This window comes from Prionailurus bengalensis, chromosome F2 (genome assembly GCF_016509475.1).
Source record: "Prionailurus bengalensis isolate Pbe53 chromosome F2, Fcat_Pben_1.1_paternal_pri, whole genome shotgun sequence".
In the NCBI taxonomy this organism is placed as follows: Eukaryota; Metazoa; Chordata; class Mammalia; order Carnivora; family Felidae; genus Prionailurus; species Prionailurus bengalensis.
In genome coordinates this window covers 19,815,781-19,840,706 of record NC_057353.1, presented here as the reverse complement: position 1 = coordinate 19,840,706, position 24,926 = coordinate 19,815,781, and the positions used below count along the sequence as shown (strand labels likewise).

General features: G+C 43.6%; 1 protein-coding gene across 6 annotated transcripts in view; it reads right to left on the bottom strand.

The window, feature by feature from the left end:
* The window catches only part of SULF1 (sulfatase 1), a 178,788-nt gene that overhangs the window by 22,287 nt on the left and 131,575 nt on the right, over positions 1 to 24,926 (bottom strand). For all 6 annotated transcript variants that reach the window (XM_043601166.1, XM_043601167.1, XM_043601168.1 and 3 more), the window contains 11 exons: positions 23,889 to 24,039; positions 22,570 to 22,745; positions 20,731 to 20,859; positions 20,404 to 20,460; positions 19,554 to 19,683; positions 7,351 to 7,561; positions 4,466 to 4,712; positions 2,558 to 2,654; positions 1,993 to 2,087; positions 1,609 to 1,674; positions 351 to 523 (listed from right to left, as the gene is read on the bottom strand). In XM_043601166.1, coding sequence (XP_043457101.1) covers positions 351 to 523; positions 1,609 to 1,674; positions 1,993 to 2,087; positions 2,558 to 2,654; positions 4,466 to 4,712; positions 7,351 to 7,561; positions 19,554 to 19,683; positions 20,404 to 20,460; positions 20,731 to 20,859; positions 22,570 to 22,745; positions 23,889 to 24,039 — 1,532 coding nt within the window. The remainder of the gene's footprint in view (positions 1 to 350; positions 524 to 1,608; positions 1,675 to 1,992; positions 2,088 to 2,557; positions 2,655 to 4,465; positions 4,713 to 7,350; positions 7,562 to 19,553; positions 19,684 to 20,403; positions 20,461 to 20,730; positions 20,860 to 22,569; positions 22,746 to 23,888; positions 24,040 to 24,926) is intronic.

Here is a 24,926-nt window from a genome sequence, read left to right as displayed (position 1 = left end):
AACCTTGGTTTTCGAGCATAATTCGTTCTGGAAACATGCTTGTAATCCAAAGCACTTGTGTATCAAAGCGAATTTCAAGAGCCGTTGGCTCAGCTGTGATCGTGTGACGTTCGGCGTCATGGACCGCTCGTACTGCAAGACATCGCTCGTTTGTCCAGTTAAAATTTATTAGAAACGTTTGCCCGCCTTGCAGAACACGCGCAGAGCAAGTTACTCGCAATCCAAGGTTCCACTGTGCATAGACGTCAGGTCTGTCTGCTATATACCTTAAAACTTATACAGCGCTACTCCATAAAACTGGGAGAAAGATTTCTAAAAAACCCTCAAAAACCAAACCACTCAAAACTTACGGTTCCAGAACGGGGCCGTCTGCCAGTGGTTGTTGTCGTGCGTGAAGCAGGTGAGGCCCGGGAGGCTGCATTCCTCCCCCTTCCTCTGCCGTTTCTTCTCTTTCCTCTCCTTCTTCCTCCTACGGTTCTCCTTGAAAAGCTGCAGTTTGCTGTCTACCTCCTGAGCAGCTTCCCTATCCCAACAGAAGGGATCTGTTAATGATCGGAGAGCACTTTCCCAGCGGAAACTACTATCTTCGCTCTGTATCTCACACAAATAGGCAGACACACAATAATAAGATGACTTTTATTTTTCACAGAGGGCCTCCTCAAACTCTAATCGGCAAGAACGAAGGCATACTCATTAAGTGACAGCTCGCTTAGAATGTTACGGAGCCTTGGGGCGTCTGGGTGGCTCAGTCAGTTGGGCATCTGTCTTCAGCTCAGGTCCTGACCTCGTGAGTTTGAGCCCAGCATCGGGCTCTCGGCCGTCACCACGGAGCTGGCTTCGTTCGGATCCTTTGTCTCCCTTCTCTCTGCCCCTCCCCCACCTCTCAAAAATAAACATTAAAAAAAATTGTAAAAAAAAATAAAAAGAATTTGACTGAGCCTTAAGGGATCAACATTTTCTTCCTTATGTACATGTAAACACTGGTGGAAGTCCATGTCAACGTGAATGCGTGGATCCTGCCACACTCTGTGGACAAATGGCCTCACTTCCTGGGGACTCAGTATTTATCAGCCATAACGTCAATGGGTAGTTGGATTAGATGCCTTGGAGAGAATTTCCTTTGGTTAGTATTTTGTTATTTTCCATAAAAGGCTCAACTTCTAATATCCTAAATCCCCTTCATATGCCAATTATATTATTATTTTAAAAATACGTGTATTTCTTCCAACTTTCAGAACTCAGCACAATTGCAGACTACCCTACGGAATACACCAACCTAAGCAAGACGGTCCCCATTTCCCAATCACTGTCCACAGAAAACAGTGCATGGAATAAAATCCAGTTACCTTCCCAACATTGGCAGACAGCACATAGAGAATTAGAGCAAACTCCTCATAGCTCCTCCTCAAAGGATTCCAAAAACATTGCCATGCTCTCTCGGCAAGGCGTGGGCTTTGTTTCCAGCTTCTGGGACTGGGTGCCCTCTTGGCTGGATCTGCTTTTATGAAGCAGCACCACTTGGAACAAGGGGGTCCCTGCTGTGGTTCAGAAGTGCCCAGTGGACAGTCCTTCACTCCCAGCAAATGTGGAAAACAGAGAGTCACTTACTTAAATGGGTGGAGATGACTCTTCACCTTCTCTTGCTTTTTCACACCTTTCTCTTTATTATAATAGCTACGGGCAAGAAGATTGAAAAGTGAGTCTTAGTCCCACATTTGATCAGACAGTTCATTTTAGAAACAGAAGGCGGAATAGAAGGAAAGCTGTTACTTTGTCGTAACTATTTAGCTCAAAGGGACCTTTTAACCTTGGGCTGAGGTTTATGACGGATCTCATTTGACCCGAACAGGTTAGGTCATTACAGTACATGGTAACAAATTCAGTTTGTTACGCCTTCTGTTGGCATAAGAGAGAAACAAGCCTGCTGCTTATCACTGTAGCTTGCGGAAACACGAGTTTAGAAAAAAGACCGTGGGATGGTTACACGCTCACCTCTGTTTACTACAGGCACATTCCTCGGGTTTTCTCCTCTTTAGGTGCCCCCTCACTTCTCTCAAATTCTTAATTTTATCTTGCAAAGCTTCAATCTGGAAGACACATACTTGAACAGTTACCTTTTAAGGCAAGGATTTTCTATGCTGCCTACCTCTCTTTTACTTTCTGTGTTCCATCATCCTAGCTATTCATCTGAGATGATAATTAACTTGGAAACCCACTGGGCACGGAATACGCCTACCTCGATATTCCTACTGATGTGCTATAGGTAAACATTAACAGATGTCTCAACTTAGCAACTGAATCATTTCCTCGCAGAGATTTCAGTCTGCGTTGGGCCAGTCCCCGCTATGATTTTTACACTCTATATTGTTTTCAGGCAGGACCATCCCTCTATCACTGGGGAAAGATAAACACCCTGCTATTCTATTTTTCACATAATTGTAATTATAAAAAAAAAAAAGATGAAGTGGATGCTCAGTGAGCCCCACCGGTCACAGCCGGGCTGGCGAGCCGAGCTCACATTTGGAATACACCTTCCAATCACATAGCCGTGGCTAACCTCTTTATCAATGTATGCCTTGTGGTCCTTCCAGGCTCTGGCTGATTGATACAGTTCTCTCTCACAATGGATTGTATCATTCGGAAGAATAAAGCACCTGCAGAAACAAACCCAAAACAATAGAAATAGGTTTATATGCTAATGTTAAAATAAACATTAGAAATAGCAAAGGGAATATAATTATCTTCTCAACTCTTAATTTGGATGCAAGCAGTTGTTTGGAGCTGAGCCATAGACCAGGATGCGTGGCAATGTCTCCTGACCCACATTTACCGGTGTGGGTAAATGATGGTGACAGAGACAGACCGTTACTAAGATCGCCTTTCACAGCAATATTCAATATTCATGTCTCCAAGAACAGATAACCACCGGAAAACTCCAATTTCGAAAGCCTCATCAAATGCCACAGGAAAAATGGAAGCTTGCACAGTTATGATGGAAGAGGAAGTAAGTTGCCTGATTAGAGAAATGCAGAGTTAGAAGGGGGTTATTTATCCCATTCATTTTGTTACAGACAGGCTGCCTGAAGCACCCCATTAAGTTTGAAGCGAAGAGGGGCACCTGGGTGGCTCATCGGCTAAGCATCCAACTCCTGGTCACGATCTCACAGTTTGTGGGTTTGAGCCCCGCGTCTTCGGGCTTTGCTCTGACAGTGTGGAGCCTGTTTGGGATTTTCTGTCTCCTTCTCTCTCTGCCTCCCCCCTCCACCTCTCAAAAATAAATAAATAAACATTTTAAAAAAGTTTGAAGCAAAGAAACAGCCTTAGGGATAGAGAGGAATTGGGATAAGGGGTCAGTCGATACTAAAAGTGGAACCCTGGTCTAAATCTCTTAGTGTGTAACTATAACAACTATAGTTGACCCTGGAAGAACACGCATTAGAACTACACAGGCTCACTTACGTGCAGATTTTTTTTTTTTTTTGGATAAACACAGTACAGTACTGTAAACATCGTCTCTTCCTTGTGATTTTCTTAAAAACATTCTCTTCTCTAACTTACTTTATTGTAAGAATACCGTATATGATACATATAAAATATGTGTTCATCAGCTGTTTATATTATCACTAACACTTCTGGTCAGCAGTAGGCCATTAGTAGTTAAGTTTCTGGGGAGTCAAAAGTTATAGGTGGATTTTCAACTGTGTGTACGGGGGGGAGGGTCTGTGTCCCCAACCCCCACCGTGTTCAAGGTCAACTGTACGGGCACCGGAAGACCAGACCCAAAGATAAAGATCCTGACAGAGCTCATGACAGCATGCCTCCCCAAAGTGATATAATGAGAGAGAGAAAAAAAGACCCTGCTAATACATTCAGAAAGAAAATTTTTCTCTATCAAGACATGACCTGGATCTTGGAAGGAAATGGAGAACCAAGGTGGTCCATTAGAGCTGTGAGATTATCAGCTCCCTTCCCTGTTTCCACGGCTCCCGAGGCCCTCCGTGCTCTCTGGGTTCTGCACGGGTTTGTGAGGTGTTCCTGCGTCTTACGACCGTTCTCCAGGCCCCACGGCCCTCCCGTGGGCTGGGTTTCGTTCCTGAGGCTGTGAGCGCACCACTGTTCTGAGCCTCAGTAACGGTGCAGCACCCAGAGCCTCTACCAGTGCCAGTAATGGCTTCCATCTGTTACCCAGACTCCCACAAAGGTAACCGTTCAAGGGCAGAACTCCATGCCTGCTAAGTTAAGATGTGACAGAACCACTCCGGCTGATCAGCCTTAATGCGAAACGGAGCCCAAAGCATGTGTCCAAATGCACGACTGTTTGGACTCCCCGTGGCTTCTTTAAACCCTGGTTGTCACACAGGCCAGCCTCCAGACCCAAGTGGTATCACTTTCCGTAAAGAAGGAAGACACTGATAAGATAAGGTGACAACTGTGAACTCAGCCCTCGAGAACTGAGCCTTCCTACTTGTGGGTCACTCGGACGGTGGTGGGCAAGCCCAGGGCATTGCCTCTGTCTGCCAGCATCGTGTCCCCGTCGCCCGCAGCCTGGTGGCCTCCAGGCCCCCGGGGGCCTTCGTCATGGCGCTTGGCGATGTTTCTTGGTCTCAGCACTTGCAGCTCTTCTTCTTCCAGGTTTATGTCATATATTTCGCCTTCAAATTCGACGGACAAGGAACGTGTTTGCCGAGTGTGGACAAATCTGGGCTTGTACTCTGGAAATAAGGGAAGATGTGTTAATACGGACATCCAGGTGTAGTTGAGGAGGGGGGAGAACCACCACCTGGCTCAGGGGGCATGCTGGGAAGGGGCAGGCAGTATGTACTGCACCGTTGAGGGGCAGCGGGGTGCTGTGGGCAGCCCCCTGGAATCCACGTCCGGAGCCGTGGGCTCTCGTCCGGCTCTGGCACTGCCCCTGCCCGGCAGTGCGGTGGAGGGCACGTGCCTCTGGGCCTCGGCCCTTCATCCCTCCAGGCAGGGGGGAGGTCTGGGCGCCTTCTAAGCTCCTTTCCACGTACGGCAGGCTGTGAACTTGCACGCTGCGTTTTCAACGCGAACTGCTAAGGCAGTTTGTTTGGATAAAACTATACTCCCAATTACGGTATTAATAATGATACTGTCATTTATTGAGCTTTTGCTATGTATCACCCACCTCATACTTATCTCTAACCCACAATCTTGGAAGGCCTGTATTATTATAATACATCCTTACATTAAGAAAACATATTAGATTGTCCGAACAGACTCGTAGATCTGGTGCTACGCTTCTCCAGGAGGGAACACTGAAGCTCTGAATGCTACCTCGCAAGTGCGAGGTTACGTAGCCCACAGCTGTGGGAACCAGGACTCTAGTCTCCCAGGTTCTAAAGGCTACAGTCCTCCCATCACATTGGGCTGCTTGTGCCAAAGGGTAAATGCTCTCGACACCTTATATTTGTGCAAATGAAAGAGGAATGCTCTAAGAAAAATTAAGTGTTGCAAATGTTTTTATCAGCCAGCTGACTAGTGATACCTGGCAGATGGAGGGCAAGGCCAGGAGAGGCCAGCGTGTTTTCTGGTCACTGTAATCCACTGCTCATGGTGTGTTAGACAAGAGCTTTCACCAGCAAACCTTTGCCCCTCCTTACGAGATGCACTTGGGATCTGAGGGCGCCTACTCACGTGGCCTTTCTCTCTCCAGCCTGATGCTAAAATAGGAAGAAGGGGGGGCACACAGGCTGCAGAATCAGAATAGTGCTCACCACAGGATCTCGCTGTGATGGCAGTTTCCAGAGGAGGAAACGTCTCTGTAACAATCAGCAGGCCACGGAGGGTGGTCAGGAACACCTCCTGTCCTCGAATACGTGAGCTTCCATGTGGTTTGAAAGGGTGGCCCCAGACAACTCCAGTTTGTGCTCAATGAGAACAACAGGAGGGTTTACGGGTCACTGCTGTGGAGTGACATTGAGCCTCCTGGGAGAGAGGAGGCTGTCCCTACCTCCTAGCCCAACACTGGCAATCAGCTTCCGTTAAGGGAGGCTGTGGGGAATCTTTGTCATTTGTCGGCTTTCCATTTGGTATATTTGTGTGAACTATTAAACCTGGCATTTTCTCTCAGGGAGGAAAAAAAAAAATCTCCCAAATCAATCATTCTCAGCCTTTGGATTCCTTTAAGAATTTATTGAAAGTTATACTCAGAAAGTTATTGAAAGTTTTACACAGAAGTCCATCTGTGGACTCCAGGATAAAAAAGCCAATGCTGGGGCGCCTGGGTGGCTCAGTTGGTTAAGCGTCTGACTTCAGTTCAGGTATGATCTCGGGGTTTGTGAGGTCGAGCCCGGCGTCGGGCTCTGTGCTGACAGCTCAGAGCCTGGAGCCTGCTTCAGATTCTGTGTCTCCTCCTCTCTCTGCCCTTGCCCGGCTCATGGTCTGTCTCTCTGTCTCTCAATAATAAATAAATGTTAAAAAAAAAAAAAAAAAGCCAGTGCTAAGAGCGTCTATTGTTCTAGTGATTGATTTGATTTCCGAATTTACAATATGGGGGACACGGGCCTGGCTCAGTCAGTAGAGCATGCAACTCTTGATCTTGGGGTTGTGGGTTCAAGCTCTACATTGGGCGTACACCCTACTTAAAAAAAAAAACAACTATCTAATTTACAACACGGAATTGAACTTGATGTATCTTACTGATTTCCAAACCCGTATAGAAATTGCCACAGATGAGTCACTTCTCACATTCAGCCACTAGATGGCACTAGACTCTCATTCTTTTACAGAAGGTGCCCGACTGGGTTTTCACATCTGTACAATCCTAGGAATCTTATAGCTGCCTGATAGGGTTTTTATAAAGAAGATGGCAAGCAGTGCTTTTCATACTGAATTTGACTGTTTGACCATTCCAGCCAACAAGAGGAATTAAACAAAAACTGTCCTAAAACAGATGTGCCTAAAAAACGCTTGTATGCTTTTCTTGCTAGTTAAATGCATAAGCAATGAAACCTTGACTTTTTATTTTCTCCTTTTTTTTTTTAAAGTAGCTCAAAGCAGACTAATCAGGATATTAGCATTAATGTAAAATACACCTGACTTAAACTCTACCCTCCGCCCCAAGCCCCACCTTTTACCCTGTATAGCTCTTTCCTGTGCGTGTTACGTTTTGTCTGGTGTGTTTACTGAATATATTTTCGTTCTTTGCTTAAGTTAAAGTGTGCACATACCAAATTAGCTCTCGTATTTGGAACAGGACCATTATTTGCTTTCGCCCCAATGCCATGCATTGATAATATCTAAAATGTGGAAGGAATGGCCTTTTCTCTCTAATGTCCACTTGCAAAGCCTTGGCCTGCCACTGAGACGTCACTGCGTGTTGCTTACTCGGAGTCCCCTGGTTTCTCAGGAACTGCCTTTGGCTCTTCCTCTGGCTTCTGCCGGTGCGATAGCCAGGCTCTCCGCAGCTGCATTCCTTGTCGTGGAAGCCGCGAGAGTAGAGGTTCCGCGTGCTCTGCCGCACGGTGAGCAGGTCACTGGATCCTTTACACTTGTGAATTCGGAGCTTGCCAGATGTGTCCTCAATGCACTGCCACTTCTGCAAAAGCCAACGTGAGAGCGGTTTACCCCTCCTGCTCCAGGTGCTTCGTATCAAGGACCGCTGCATCGGGTTCCGGAAGCCGGGGCAACCCCGATAAGCAGAGCCAACGAAGGAAGGCAAGCTTTTAACTGCCCCTGCAACGAGCCTACCCCCGGTTCTCTCGGTTATTTCTCTCACAGGAGGCAAAGACAGATGACACCGGAATCATTGGAAATCAGAACTACCTCAGCGACACTAGAGCCCAAAATTGATACATAAATGCTCAGGATCCAGACTAAACAGTCTTGAGTGAGACACGTAAAAAGCCCTGAATTCACCCAGCCACAGAGCACAGCTGTCACGGCTGTTTTCACCAGACCCCTCTTCCTCTGGAAAAACAAACCTGGCTGCTTTGTTCTCAAGCCCCTGAATTTCTGACTCGGGCCAGGGAAGAGTGGCACGTGAGGGAGCCGGAGAGGAGTTTAATGGGAGTCTGCTGCAGCGCGGGCCAGCTCTCACAGGGCCGGGACGTTAGCAAACGTGTCAGGGGTTCTCTGGGCCTCTTCTTATCCTCCTCCGGACCCCGCAACCCTGAAGAGACAACGCGCACCTTCCCAAGAGACAGGCACGGGGGGGGGGGGGGGGGCTGGCACTGGGTTTTCTCCTTTGAGCCTTCTATCAAGCCTGCCGCAGACACGGCAGGCTTACTTCTAGATCAATGGGACGCGGCCCTGGGTCTCCCTGTCCCTCCCACCTGCTGCCCAGGCTTCTTGAACTTCAGTCTGCCTGAAGTAATAGCACTTCTCCTCGGGGCCTTTCATGGGATCCTCCGTATGTTACCTAAAGGCCTAATACCCTTCCTTTTACTTTCTCTTTTCCCCTGGCCTCCTCTCTAAAATGGTAATTTGGGAAGTATGCTGACCTTGGTCTGAAGTTGACCACAGTTGTGACAACACGCTGTCATGCAGTGTTATCAAACTTTTGTCTTTTTTTTCCCTTCCATCTATGAGTATCCCCTGTGTACAATTATTGACACTTTTCTCTAAATGGACACATTTCTAAGCAGTGGCCAAAGCAACAGCCCCTGTAAAATTATGTATTTGGTGTGCCAGTTACATATTTCAAGTACATATTAAAATAAATAAAGAATTATTAAATAAAAGATGCTCTTTCCTGAGCCACATGTAATGATCTCACCATACCCCCCTTGTGTACCTGTAACCATACTTTGGGTTGCATTTTAATTTCAAGGTGATCTCATGCAAGGTAAAATTTAGTCAAGGGTCCCAGATGGCTTGGCCAGCAGACAAAGGATGCTCGTGTACAAAATGGAGTGCGACCCACTGAGATACCACCTCACACCGGTCAGAGTGGCTAAAGTGAACAAATTAGGAAACAACAGGTGTTGGCGAGGATGTGGAGAAACGGGAACCCTCTTGCACTGTTGGTGGGGATGCAAACCGGGGCAGCCGCTCTGGAAAACAGTGTGGAGGTTCCTCAAAAAATTAAGAATAGATCTACCCTATGACCCAGCAATAGCACTGCCAGGAATTTACCCAAGAGATACAGGAGTGCTGATGCATAGGGGCACACGTACCCCAATGTTTATAGCAGCACTTTCAACAATAGCCAAATGATGGAAAGAGCCTAAGTGTCCATCAACTGATGAATGGATAAAGAAGATGTGGTTTATATATACAATGGAGTACTACTTGGCAATGAGAAAGAATGAGATCCTGTCATTTGCAGCAACATGGATGGAACTGGAGGGTGTGATGCTAAGTGAAATAAGTCAGTCAGAGAAGGACAGATATCGTATGTTTTCAGTCATATGTGGATCTTGAGAAACTTAACAGAAACCCATGGGGGAGGGGAAGGGGAAAAAATAGTTACAAAGAGAGAGGGAGGGAGGCAAACCATAGGAGACTCTTAAATACAGAGAAGAAACTGAGGGGGTCGGGGGGGGTGGGGGAGAGGGGAAAGCGGGTGATGGACATTGAGGAGGGCACTTGTTGGGACGAGCACTGGGTGTTGTATGTAAGTGATGAACCACGGGAATCTACTCCAAAAACCAAGAGCACACTTTACACCCTGTATGTTAGCCAATTTAACAAGAAATTATATTACAAACAGAAAACAAAACAAACAAACAAAAACCCTACCCCAAAAACCAAATGGAGTGTGACCATTCACAATGGACCAATGTACAGAGTCATGCTTTGTTTTTTCTTAATGGAGCCATGTGCCCTCAATAAGCGTTGAATTATCGGTGCTGCCTTTGCACTTCTACCCCGATAGTCCCCAAATTCCGGGGCCATAGGGCTTGTTCTGTGATTTTGCTTTAGCCCCCATACACTCGGTGCTACAGAATTCGGTGATTTCAAGCCACGTCAGGTTACAGTCTTCTTTTGTGGCTTGACCAGCATATCCTGAATGTCCATCATCTCCATCCAGAGAAGCAGGCTCAAGGGACAGGGCAACTCTATTTACAAAGCCATGAAAAGGTGACACAAACAAGCACAGTCAAGGACTAACTAAGTTAGAGATAATTTAACTGAAGAAAAAAAGTGAAGTCAACTTGATCAGGCACACAGGACTTATGTCAGGTCAGTGGTTCTCACACATGGCTGGGCTTTGGGAGTTTCAAAAGCTCCCCTGGTGATTCTAATGTGCAGTTGGGGTTAAGAACAACCGCTTTCAATTTGCGACTGGTTCTTGGACCTCTTTGCAGCTGGAATCCCTGGCAGGGGCAAAAGAGGTCTAAGTAGCTCGGACGGAGGAGTCTTTGGGAAGGATATATGCATTTTTGGGCGTGGATATGCAAAGGAAGCTGTGTCTAGAAATGCACTGATGCAATCAGGTCAGAAAACGACTCTAGTTGAACAGAGGTACACTTCCAGCTTGTCTACACTGGCAGGACTATGCATTCTCTGTAAGAGTAATCAGTTTTCCTTACTTTCTCTCCATAGGTAGTTGACAAGTGATAGAATTTCGTCTTTGCAAATGCTTAGCGGAAAGCTGTGTGTGCCTGTTCTGCCATTCAAGGTGGAGACCAGTGATTTTCAAGCCTGGGTGTGTGGCACTTCCAGACACATCCAGTGAGCTTGAGGAGGTGTCGTGAAGTTCTTGAGAAAAGTTCTCAGAAACAGGTATACAATTCCCTTAAGGAATAATGATATGCCCTGTGGAGTTTTTGCTGGTGAGAAGTGTCAGCAAAATCAATGATAACCTTTTATAGCTCCAGAAAGTTTGGTGATCAGTGATACTAGAGTGTCAGTCTAGATCTGTATTTGTCCTAAATGCAAATGGTTTCAGACTTATCCATCTATCTGGGTAACCTCTAACTCCAGCATTCAAAAACTAAGAGTTTACTACTTAATTCCAAGGGTAGCAAAAGAAGAGGCCAGTGTTCTACAGCCTAGTAGAAGCTTAAGAAATACTCTGTTTTCTCCCAGACAGGAAAACATGGTTGTCTTTATTCTTGTCTGGTCTTGTGTCTTTTGTGGTTCGAATTTATACCAATTTTGGTACACATACTAATTTTTAAAACACGTAACTGCTGTGAAAACCTTCCTTAGTTTTGTAACCATAACGCACTAAAAAAAAAAAATTCCGCCTTTTTCTTGGCCTTGAAGAGCTGAGTGTACAGAACAGAAAGTGTAGGCAGAATTTTTAGTGATTTGGTCTATTTGGAATCTAACCGGCATTTTCCCATTAGCCAAATTCCTTGCTAATGTCCCATGGATCAGAGGTGAAGGGAAGGGGTGTTTCTTTCCTGAGACATGAATTTAACCAAACCTGAGGTCTGGTACCATCCTGGGCACTGGTGACATATCACACGAATCAAATATGCACACATATATGTATGCATATATGCATATATGTATGTATGTATGCATATATGCATATATGTATGTATGTATGCTTCTGTACTCACATGCACACACGTACCCACATATACTAAAGGTATACATCCACCTACACACATTCTTGTATAAAACAAGGGCCACAGTGAAAAATGCCAACGCTTTTCTATACCATGAACCCTTTGAACAAGCCATAGACCCTATCAGATGGAGTAATTAGCTAGAGGCTTTCAAACTCTTCTTAGTGGCAAGCCTACTAGCAATTTTAATGAAATGTAATCACCACATATTTGCCACAGTCATTTTAGTGTTCGATATCATGATAATTTTTACAGCTGAGCAATAAATCCTTGAATAACCGCCACCACCATGGTCATCATTGAGAGTTTATAGAGGGAGGCGAGGGAAGAGAACTTTCAGAGAATTGCTCTGAAACTCACACCACCAGTCACTTAAACGCTCAAAACAATGAGGAGACGGTTTCACAGTGCAGAAGAGCTTCCGGAATCAGAAGGAAGCACGAACTCAGGGAGGCATCTGCTAACGGGACACGGAGTCAGCTTCAGAAACGAGCTTTGTGAAAGACCCGCCCGTGCAGACATACAGACATCAAACTGTCTCCCTTTTGTCTACTCTCTTGAAGTTTATCAGTAAATCAGTTAACTGCCAAAGCCGATGGTCTCCACCTTCCCTGACCACTCACCCCTTCTGTAAATTCCTTTCCCACTTTGTCGGACCTCGTTTCAACATTTCTCTTGCCTCTCTGGCTCCGTCTGTGCCAATCATTTAACATACATTCATCACACAACTATTTCTGCAGACGTTCTGCTGATGAGGGGCTAGATAAAACCATGTAAATAATTTTGTAGGTTATTCTGATTTCATTTTACCCTTTCCAGCCACACTGGAATTTGGAATTAAAGGCAGGGACCATGTCTTAATACTCCTGAGTTATTCCCTGAAGTTAGCTCAGCATCAAATCACTTTGTTTAGTAATTATGTCTTAGTATATTTTGATTGATTATATATACTTATATATAAATAACACATAATGAAGAGAAGACTGGCTATTTGGCATAAGGATTCAGGTGTGGGGTAGCTAGTTTGGTGGAATCAAATCTAATGAGAAATATGCTAAAATGCCATTCAAACAATTCCCTTCAACACTGTCTTTGTCACCATCATTGTCATCATTAGGGAACTCTTACTTGCTGCCGGGTACTTGTCTAGAACACTTTATATATAAATTATCCACTTAATCGTTACGACAACCTAAAGCACTACCATAATTCGTTCACTGGACTAGGATTCTGTAGTAGTGAAGATCACCTATATTCCACCTGGGACTTGGGAATGGCATTTTGTACCCATATTGATGCGACGCAGTGGCAAAAGTCTGGACTTTCAGGCCAGAAAAGTCTGGATTTGAATATCAGCGTTATCACATTGCTTATGTGTCCTTGAGCAAGTCAGCTACACACTGTAAGCTCCATGAGCATTAGAACTCACTCACGCGCAGCGAGAACTCAGTACATGGTAGGCACACAACAAAGGCAGTTGGTGTTGTTGTTACTATTATTATTAGTTCCCAACCCACCCCCGCCCCCGCCACGTAAGTTTATTACTTAAAGAATTTGGTCTTAGGCAAACTGAATGGAAGGTAGACATTTTCAATGGAGATAAGTATTGGGTTAGGGAAGGGGAGACCCCGATTTTAATTTTCTTTCGCTGCTAACTCTATGGCCGTGAGCAAATTACAGAATCTCTTTGTTCTTCCAGATTCCACATCCGGCAAAATAATACTTGCTCCTCCTGGCCTCAAGGATATGTCATGAGAATAAATTGTTTTTGGAGTTCTCAAAAAAAGATGCGCCATATAAATCCAGAGCAATACCATTATAATTGACCTTTAACAATGGTTAGCCAATCCTTGGGCAAGTTCATGTTTCCTGCTTGTAAATTATATATAATACAGTAATTATTATTTAGTGGGGAGACTGTGGCTTTGAATCACACAGATCTTGGTTTGAACTCAGACTTGTCACACTTCCAGCTGGGTGACTTTGGTCAAGTTACTTTCCCATCTGAGCTTTCGTCTCCTTATATTTAAAATGAGCCTGAGATCTCTACTATAGTATAATCTTCAGGTATAAAATGTTTTGTGTAAATGCCTAGCATAATATGAGATGAAGACAGAACTCTGCTTACTTCCTTTTCCTGATGTAACTACTAGATAATCATGATACTTTCTACATTTCCAACGGCATATATTTCTCAGACTGGTCAAGAATGTTCTATATTCTTATTTATGCCCATTTATGCCCATTTTCATGAGTAAGAAATAAAAATTTTGGCTACAACTTTTTCGAAGGTACACTGCAATGAAAACTTCACACACATACACACGCACACAAACACACACACACACGGATTAGTTCCCCATTATTATATGTCTTATTATGTGGATTTGGTCATAATGCAGGTCAAATCGTGTTCTCTGAAATGTAACAACCATACAGTAATTTTCAGATAACCTGATTATCCTTTAGGCCAGTACCAACATCATGAAAAACAGTTACCTGCATGTGGACGTGTGTTTAGAATTTTTGTCTCAACACCGGGAATATAAAAACACCATATAAACATCCTTGTTGAAGTTATCACTTAGCTGAAGCCACTGTCCGATTTTCTCACAAATATGAACTAGAGTTACTCGTGCTGAGGAGTTTCCTCCTGTTTTCTTTGAGATGAGCTGACAGGGGGTGAAGGAGGGAAAGTGGAAAGGAAAGAGAGGCAGAAGAAGTTTCCTTCTTTAGATTCTAATCTGGATGATCGTTTGCTGAAGTCCGTAATGATATGTTGGAGGAAATATTGTTCTTGCAGCTTGGGGAAAGTAAAGTTGGTAAACTGACCTTGGCCAACAAGTGATAGCTAGTGTTTATTGAGTGCTTGTTATGTGCCAGGTACCGGTTCAAATGCTTACTACACTTAACTCATATAATCTTTATAGTAACCTCCCCATATAATCTTTACTAGTATTACGTCCGTTTTCGAGATGAAGAAACTAAGGCAGAGTTAGGTTAAGTGACAAAGCAAGCGTGGAGTCAGGATGCAATCCCAGTTGAGTAGGACCCTAGCGAAAAAAGAATGGTTTGGGCAGAACGTGAGGCTTCTGGTGAGGCTCAACTGAGGAAATGGCATTGGGGAAGGCAGACGAGAATGTTATGTTTAAGAGACGGGGAGGAGGGGCTCCTGACCAGAGCGAGGCCGCGTTACGGAGCAGTGGGGAACAAGAGCATACATTAAATTGGGTGTGGACACATTAGGTAGGTTATAAGTAAAATGTCCTTATGTTTGTCTTTTTCTGACTTGTTTGGAACATCATTAAATATGGTTTGACATTTAAGCCTGTGGTTTGTATTTTGAAAACTGCACCAAAGCCAAACCATCTAGCACACAATTCAGACACGTCCTTCAGTGCAGGTTGAAGAGGGGAGGTGGCCAGGTTTAGAGGTTGGGCCGTCCATAACGAGCCCTGAGCACATAAATGTTCAGCCAGAGGGTGGCACTGGGGCTTGGTCCTTCTGGCCTGTCCCTCTGGAATCAGGAGCGCCAGGGGGAGGTGTCTATGAGCTGAGATTTTAACCAGGGCTCAGTGAGTTTCTGGAAACAGGCTGTCAGTTTCTGGCAAACGAACCAGATCTTACTGGTAAATGCCTTTTATTCCTGCTCTGCAGCTGGTCACAGAGGGTCGAGGGCTCTATGGCCAGAGGGATAATTTTGGGGATGAAAACACAGATCCTGGAGTTAAACCAGTACATTCAACCAGCTACAGTCTGATTTCTCAAACAGTATCAGCTTGCTTTATCTGGGGTTCTTTCATAATTTTAAACAAATCTTTGATTTCATACTGATACAATAGTAGAGAGGCAAACAAAATTGCAAAGTCGCTGGAGTTTAACAACTCACAAAGGATATGAAATATGCTTTATCAAAAAAAAAAAAAAAGAAAAAAAGCTGTTTTTTTCCAAATGACAGAATCTATGATGTGCAGTTCAAAATTGAATGCCCAGGGATTTTCTCTTTTATGTAACTCCTATTTAAGGAGTCAATCACTGTACCTTAGAAGAAGCAAAAACCAGTAACGCTTACCTGACGTGAGTGATTCTCAACCCTGGCTATTCATAGGAATCACTCAGGCACTTGAAAAAAAATCACTGATGTCTGGGTCTCATCCCCAGAGGTCTGTTTTACTTCGTCTGGAGTGAAGCTTGAACATCAGCTTTTGTAAAGCTGCCTAAGTGATTCTAGTATGCAGTCCTGCTTGGGAACCACTTCCCTAGATGCTGTGAGTGGGTCCCAAACCCGCGGCTTCAGCCAGGCAAGTGCCACATACAATTTCAAGAGAATATCTACTCTGTTACATTTTTGTAGAGGCAGCATGCTCTGGGGAAGAAAGGATTGAACGTGAAGTACAGAGTCGCAGGTCTGACTTCGGGTTTGTAGCTGAAGTTTTCCGGACCTAAATTTCCTTATTAGGAAAAGGATCTCATTCAACTGGAAGATTTCTAAGACTCTTTCCAACTTTCATATTCTCAGACTCTAGACCTCTGGTTCTTAACTTTGTTAACAAATACAGATGCCTTGGCATCACCTCTAGACATGTTAATCTGATTGGTCTAGGGGGAGGCTATAAGTCGATATTTTCAAAAGCTGCCCAGGTGATTCTAGGGTGCAGGTAGAATTGAGCATCACTGATGTGTGGTCTTTGTTGAGCCAAAGTCTTTTCAGATAGAAGTTGAGATTTGCACGTGTGTGTGTGTGTGTGTGTGTGTGCAGTGTATCATACGTAAATCTGTACATAATGTGCTTGGGGGTGTAATGCTAGCTGAGAGGGTGGTGGGGATTCATACTCAGTCTCATATTAATTCAGGAACACAGAAGAAATGCAAACACATATGTCCACACTGCCTTAATTAGTCCCTGCTGGTTGCTCTGTTCACAAAGTGAAGAAGTATTGCCAAATGTCTGGGATTCCAGCCCATTTTAATTCTCTGTTGGCTTCATAGGAATGAAAACAGCAGGTAAGATGGCCTGGAACAGTAATAGCACCCAATATTCACACATTGCCTTATAGTTCATCTAGGACTTTACATATATGATATCACTGGATTCTTACAAGCCTGAGATTAATTTTCTTCACTTTAGGGATAGACAACCTGAGACTCTTAAGAATCTTGTCCCCAAACACACATCTAAAAAGTAGTGGATGCCAATATTCTAACCCAAACTTTTTGATGTCATATTTCTCTTTCTTTCATTTACCTGCTTCATGCATTCACATTGACTCTGACAAACAATCCTCAGGTGACCAGGCATGGGGGTGTAGTGGGACAGGGGAAATTTGTGCTCTCTTTGTGGGGGAAAAGTGAAGAGAATGGGGCCGAGAGCATGGGTTTTTCCTTTATATCCGTACAAAATCAAACCAAAGAGAAGACTGTGTTGTCTTTTGAATGCAGGCAGTTAACCTTGGTCAGAGAAAAAGACGCAGGGCACAGGCCAGGAGTGAAATCGATGTCAAGAGAAGAGATTCCTAGCAAGTTAGTTCTGGCCTCAACTGATGCCTTGATCCAGATCAATACAATCTCATTATTCTGGACTTTTTCTTCCCTTTTTATCGTCACTGATATTGTAACTAAAAAGAAAATCTTCAAAGTAGCCAGATAGAAAAAGCAAAAGGCCAAAATATAAAGATTCTGTAGAACACAGTAGAGCAACTGGGCTTGACCCACAGATTCGAGAACTGTCTGGAAGAGGCTTGAGATTTTCCAGAAGTTCTCAGATTCTTAAGCCATTGTGTAATTCTCCGTTCTCATAATTCAGGCACTTCTGAAAGAAATTGTTGCTAACATTTTCATATATTCATGTGATATCATCTAAATTCAGACTGATGCACATAGAAATCAAGCAGCAGAGGAAAATCCCAGGGAACTAGATATTTAAGCATTTAGTGGGGCAAAACAAGTTTAGAAAAATGTGAAAAAGCAAAGTGAAGTTTTTAACATAGTTAGCATTCAGCACAAGAGTGGAGAGCTCATGCCAAAGTGCCATAATCCAGTTATACACTACATTTGCCCTTTAGGACCTGTATTAAAATTTCAGGGCAAGCCATATGGTGAGGTTTGCAAAATTGTGTACTGAAAAGGTAGGCAGCGTACCTTATTCTCAGTCGGCTATCATGCTTGCGGCTTAGAGGGCTAAAATAGTAACAAAAATCACCAATTTGCATGAGATATATTTAACACTGAACATTTCCAACTCCCGAATACAGGTAAATTAGTCTACTGAGGCTGGCTCATAAAAATCATTTCAGAGCTACAAAACAATTCTGAGGTTTTAGTCATAATAATACTTAGAGCTTCCTTAAGAAGGATTTGAAGACATCAAATGAAACTATAATGAATAAGTCTAAGCTTCTCCGCTAAACACTTGAAAATAAAGACTTACTGGAGTACCCTGAAGGCCTGGTTTCATCCCTTCCTTCAACAACCTCCCCCCACCGCCCCATCTTTTTCTATTTCCGGGGGATCCCTGAGCACAAAAAGGCATGAGGAAATGCAGAATGTATGAGGACCAAGTTGTTTATTGTGAATGTCTGTTCGATAAGCTAGATGCCATATCACATGTACAAATGTATGATGCCTTACATTTATGAGGCCATTTCAATAACGGGACTATCAGTTTCATACGCCTGATATCTTGAACTGGTATTGGCTAGCTGTATGGATATCTAGAGGTCAGATAAGTTGAAAAGAAAAAAAGACTCACCAAAGATTTGAACTTCTCTCTGCCTAGTTCATGTAACTTACCTTGGAAGGCAGCAAGTGGCCGCTACTTTTGAATCCTACACCTCATTTGGATCCCGGCTCTGCACTCACCGGCTGGGGACAACGATGCCTCCCTCACCGGATGAATATGAGGATTAAACTGAGCTAATACATAGAAAATTCCATATACAGTGCTTTACATAAGACACATGAGTAATAAATATTAGTTTTCACTTTCCTTCCATTTTGTTCTAAGTTGCAATGACTTAGGCAGAAATTCAGTTCCTCTCTCATGATGACACAATACCTCTTTTAGGTAGCATTGGTGTTGATCAAGAGTGTTTAAAATAGTTTGTGTGAAGGGCGCCCGGGTGGGCTCAGGAGGTTAAGCCTCCTAGTGTTGATTTCGGCTCAGGTCATGATCTCACAGTTTGTGAGATCGAGCCTTGCATCAGGCTTTGTACTGACAGCGTGGAGCCTGCTCGGGATTGTCTCTCTCCCTCTCTCTCTGCGCTTCTCCAGAGCTCAACCTCTCTCTCTCACTTGCAAAATAAACATTTAAAAAAATAGCTTGTGTTCATGTGTTCTCACTTTCCTTAGAAACAGGTCTGTTTAATTCATTACATGGTATTTCTTTAGTTCTTATTGATAATAGTTGGTGTTCTGGGTAGCCTTGAATTCTACAGTAATACTTTGATTAATAAAGAGGATTCATTCTAATGGAATAGTTGATGTCAGATACTTTGTGAGCAGAGGTAGAAACGATAAACAAACACAATATGTCTTCCCTTGTCATTCCCCAATCTTGGTCCTAGATTCTGTCCTCCTCTGTAGGTTGGATGACACCTGACTTCAGTACAGGATGGGAAGACCCCATCATGTCTCTTGGCTGGTTCACTCTCCAGAGGCTCAGCATCTGCCCATGATCTTGACTAAGTAGACTTCTTGATAACCAGTTAACAGGAACCCAAGTGGTGTTGGCTTCTCCTCAAATGGAACCAAGTTTCTGAACTTTCTAGCCTGGCTAACCATTTCACATGTCTGATATGTTGAACTGGCGTTGGCTAGTCGGGTGGATATCTCGTACTCTCCGAGGGCACCATGTTTTTTCACTGGAGGGAGCCAAGCTGTGATGAGGAGGCCCAGCTTAGACCAGTTAGATAATCCCAGTCACAGGAGAGCTGGCACAGTGAGCACGGCATGAGCGTAATGAAAAGCTTATTTATCCATAAATGTACATTGTTTTATACGTTGCAAATTTTAAATTAGAAATGAAGACGGATGTGACTTGTGGTGAAGACAAGCCGTATCACTCACCTGCCCAGGCTGTTCACAGGCTGTCTGGTACCTGGCCTGCTGGCACAGTTCCTTGACCCTCTCATATTTGGGCAAGTGATTTGACTGTTGGATATTCTTGCTGGATTCTTCTTTCTTACGTAGAAATTTCCTTTGACAGAAAAGAAGAAGTTTCTAATGTGAGAAACGATCTGCATTATCTTCCTGGCATCATGTGCCTTTTTTACTTTTCTCCCCTGTGACATGACTACACATTCTTCAAATGGCATGACATAGATGTTAGAATCTGGCTCATAGGAGTTCGGCATTTGCCGAGTCCTTTGTGAAGATTATAGGCCGGGCACTAATGAAGAACATTCTCTCCCCAAAGCATTAATTTCAAAACTCTGGGCATAAATGTTTAGCTGTACAGTTATATAAATGCTTTTCTCTCAATGTAGGTATGGAAAAAAACAAGACAATGGGATCATGAATCAAAAGGGGAATCCCAGAAGAGACTCTGGAAATTAAAGTCTCATATATTTAAAGCCAGGAAAGGTACCTAAGGAAAGGAAAAAGAAAGGTGAGGGCCAGGCGGACTTGGGAAGGAGGGCTGAGAAAGTCAATCGACTGGTCTGATTAGGAGCCAAGGCTGAGAAATGCAACCATAAGTGCTTTGGTCCCATCTTGTGAGAATTTATGTTTTACAGTCTGATGCAACAATCATGATGGTGCTGGCCAGTGGAGAATGAGTAGCAAACCATTCAATCTTGTGACTGGGCTTACGAAATCTGCATGCTTAGTAAACCGGAATAAGGGCGAAAAAATACCCAGCAGGGAGAGCTGCCCACTAGGACTGGTTCCCAGAAGCACCCCAGGAACCAATAATTACCCTCTTTCCACGAGGAATGTATCACGCCAAATTCTGGCTTTCTTGTTTGTTCGAAACCTGAAAGCAAAATAATAATATTTACTGTTGGCATCTGGACGTTTTTCCAAACGATTCTGCACTAACAGTTTATTTAAAGAAACACCTCTCGCTTCCCACAGACCACGACTGCATCTCTATCAATATGCTATTCACAAACAGCAGGGAAATTCTCAGCTCAGGGCGGTTCTCCTGGGCAAAGTCTTATTTTGCCCCTACTTCTTCCAACTGCTGGCTGGCTCTAGGCGCCCATGAGCTTGGGGCTGGCTGATGGAAAGCAAATTGACGCACCTGTTACCTGGCTTTTCCGGGTCCAGAAGTTTGAGGACGGACTTGCCATCCACATCGGGAGGTGTGTCGAGCCCAGCGATGTCCAGGATCGTAGGGGCCAGGTCGATGTTGAGAACGATCTGTGGGACTCTGCAAAGGGACAGATGGTTACGCCCCGGACCTAACACCCGTGGCAGTGGCACTTAGGGCCACTTTCTCCACGCCGAGATGCACTGGTTTTAGGTCTTCTCTCCCTCTAGCGTGGTCTTTCACGCATAAAACCTTTTAACTTGGATCGGACAATTCCCAAAGTTTCGAATGAGCTGAAGAGACACAGTAACATCCTTCAAAGAAAGCCTTCTGCTGTCATCACCTTCTCCCTTCTCCCAGGATGTAGTGCAATGTGGCGGCAGAAGAGGCACGCAGGTGAGATTCAGGATATCTGGTTTCTGGGCCCCAGTGCCGCTGCAGAATTGGGAACTCTGTGAGAGGCACTTATGCTATCTGCCAAGTTTCCTCCTTGTTAGATCAGGAGTCCGGGCTAGATGCTCCTTAAGGCCATTCCAGATTTTGAATTCTACTTGCATTCTTTTCTTTTATTCTTTCCGTAAGTGTTTCATGTACATTATCTTATTTTACACAGAACATTCTGATGTGACCAGCAGGACGTGTAAAACCCATTTTAAGATGGGAAAATAGAGATGTAGAGGGGTGCAGAAATAGAACTTTACTCCTTGAAGATGTTTTTCTTCTAAATGAAAACCATGTTTCTTAAAATGTTATATTCTTTAAAAATTTTTCTTTATTAATAATTGAAAAAAAATGCTAAAAGTCAGGGGCTGGGGGTACCTGGGTGGCTTAGTTGGTTAAGTGACTGACTTTTGATGTCGACTCAGGTCATGATCTCACAGTTGGTTTAAAAAAATTTTTTTTCAAAATATATTTATTTTTGAGAGACAGAGACAGAGTATGAGCAGGGGAGGGGCAGAGAGAGAGGGAGACAGAATTTGAAGCAGGCTCCAGGCTCCGAGCTGTCAGCACAGAGCCCGACACAGGGCTTGAACTCATGAACAATAAGATCATGACCTGAGCCAAAGTTGGATGCTTAACCGACTGAGACACCCAGAGGACCCCCCCACCAACCCTTATTTGAGTTTACTTATTTATTTTGAGAGAGACAAGACAGCGTGAATGGGGTGGGACAGAGAGAGGGAGGGACAGAGAATCCGAAGCAGGCTCTGTGCTGTCAGCACAGAGCCTGGCTCGGGGCTCGAGCCCACAAAACTGTGAAATCATGACCTGAGCTGAAACCAAGATCCAGACGCTTAACTGACTAGCCACCCAGGCACCCCAATCGCACAGTTTTGTAAGATCAAGCCCTGACTCAGGCTCTGTGCTGAGAGCGTGGAGCCTGCTTGGGATTCTCTCTCTCCCTCTCTCTCTGCCCCTCCCCCCACTCACATTCTGTTTCTCTCAAAATAAATAAATAAACTTAAAAAAAAAAAGACAGGCAGTGGTTATTATTATTTTTTAAAGACAGTGTATCTCTGATTCAAAGAAGGTATAGGTGGTGTCCCTAAAGACCACATTTTGTGTCTGTGTACACAGCCCATATGACATGGATTCTGGTCCACGTGACAGAAATAAACATTGGTAGTTAATTTTCCTTTCTCTTAGTTCATTTTCTCTTAGTTCGTTGTAGGGGGAAAAAGGTTTTCATTTTCTAAATTACCAACCTACACACACCCTTTTCTGTTTTGGATGAAAAGAAACCAGACACTGAGATTGGCGACCGAATTTGCTCAGATATACACGAGCCACGACAGCTCAGCTGAACGTTGCAAGCAGAGAAATACGTACATTGATCCTGGCTCTACGCTCGGACCGCGAATAAAGAAAGGCACACGGATATCAAAGTCATATGGCATGGACTTCCCCTTGACCAGTCCAAACTGCCCAATATGGTAACCGTGGTCAGCCGTGTAAATGATGTAAGTGTTCTCCAGCTCCCCCGTTTCCACAAGCATATTATACAACTGAAATACAACAGAGACGAGATGTGCAAGATGACAATAGTGTTGCCATGATTTCTCCCCAATTTTTTCCCCATTAATTTTTAAAGGCAAGAGTTCTTTTAACAAGACCGAGAAACACGATCACTAACTACATTTTCAAGTTGCTTACAATTCTGGAGGGAAGAAGTCCAATAATAGAGTGGAAATGTAACTTTCTGAATCTGGCACATTCTTCCTAAAGATTTTGTGCACCTGTTTTTCAAAAGAAACCCTCCACAAAACAGCCTCTACCACCTCACATCAGTTTTACATTGAAAAATCCATTGTTGATTTTTTTCGTCACTCTTATGTGGCTATCAAGGGTTAAAAACAGCCTGCTTCTGGGCCTGATCCAACTAGATCCAGCCTGTAGACAAGTTTTATTCGGCTTCTGTTAATTTTTTAAAATTCAGGAAATTTCACATAAAATGTTTGCATTTCTGGTTTCCTTAAAAAAAAGTCAGAAGGGGGCGCCTGGGTGGCGCAGTCGGTTAAGTGTCCGACTTCAGCCAGGTCACAATCTCACGGTCCGTGAGTTCGAGCCCCGCATCAGGCTCTGGGCTGATGGCTCAGAGCCTGGAGCTTGTTTCCGATTCTGTGTCTCCCTCTCTCTCTGCCCCTCCCGCGTTCGTGCTCTGTCTCTCTCTGTCCCAAAAATAAATAAACGTTGAAAAAAAATTAAAAAAAAAAAAGTCAGAAGACCTCATGATACGGGATCTACCTTTCTAGTGGCGAAAATTAGCTGGAGCTGGGTGGTTGCTTCTTGTTATAGATGAGGACACTTAAAGTTCACCATAATCCCCACCATTCCCCAGTGTTTCATACGAGACCAGCTTTAGGTATTTACATTATTTGCTTAATTCTTGAAGGTATTTGTGAGTGTAGCCCTTGATTTATGGTGTTTTGATTTTTGTCTCGTCTTTGCCACTGGCTCCAAAGGCAGTGTGGCCTGGAGAGTTAACAGAAGGGGTCAAGATAAGGGAAGGTAGATAAAATCACTGAACACTTATGCATACCCTCTCTCTCTCAAAAACAACCATGAAACAAAAACAGAATCGGCAAGAATGGGTCCGCACAAAGGCGGCTGGACCAAAATCTATCACCGAGGCAAATTGGTATGCTTACCCTTTCCACAGAATCATCTACGGACATCAAAGTCTGAAGCCTTTTGCGATGTAGAACGTTCGTAAATTCCATGTGGATGGGCAGCATGGGCCCCGTGTACTGCATAATCCAGTGCTTATCCATATTTGGTGCATAGTTGTAACTAGGGGTTCTGAAAATATCCAGAGAGAATTCTTACTATACATATTTTTGGTCATTTGGAGAAATATTTCAAGTTAAAGGTTGTAAAACAATCATTTCGGAAAGGTGATTTAGACATTGCTAAAGTATTTTTTTTTCTCCCATGTACCTTCTAGGTCTATAGGAAAAGCTAAAATCTTCACCACCCCGAACAGCACACATCCTCTAAAGGCATGTGCATTCAACCTTATAAAACCAAGAGCGGTAGCTAAAAAAGTAATTAGTGTAAGTTCATTTGGATTCATCGAATAAAATGTGTAAAAACACATCAAGACGATCATGGTATTGTAATATGTACAGATAAAACTCAGTAATACAGAAGGGAAAGTTTTCATGGTGATATTAAGTCGCAAACTTTCATTGCTAATTGGGCTATTAGATATAGGCCCAAATATGTGTAATAATAATCATAATTTCAATATATTTTTTCTCTTGAGTTTACTGGGCTGTTTTATTGATTACTTATATATCTAGTCTCTATGAGTTTTTCCCCTTCCTATATATAGGATATATAGGCTATATCTAGATACCATTAATTTAATTGGATTTGCTGGAATTATAACCAATTCTATGTCTGCAATATACATGCTGATCAATAAAGCTATTCTTTTAATAGACAAATCAATATCGGTGCAGAGCCCAATTTTTCTTAACTACAGGGTGGTGGGTCCTATTACTTTCAAACATTTGGTTCAAGCTTCTATTTAATTTATTGCAGACACCCAAGTGGTGTCCCACACATTCCACTGGGGACCCACAAAATGTCCCCTTCTTTTTGATATCATCTAACCCAAGTCTCTTGACCATTAGATGCTGCCACCTCATATTCCCAAAGTACATATCTATACTAGAGTAATT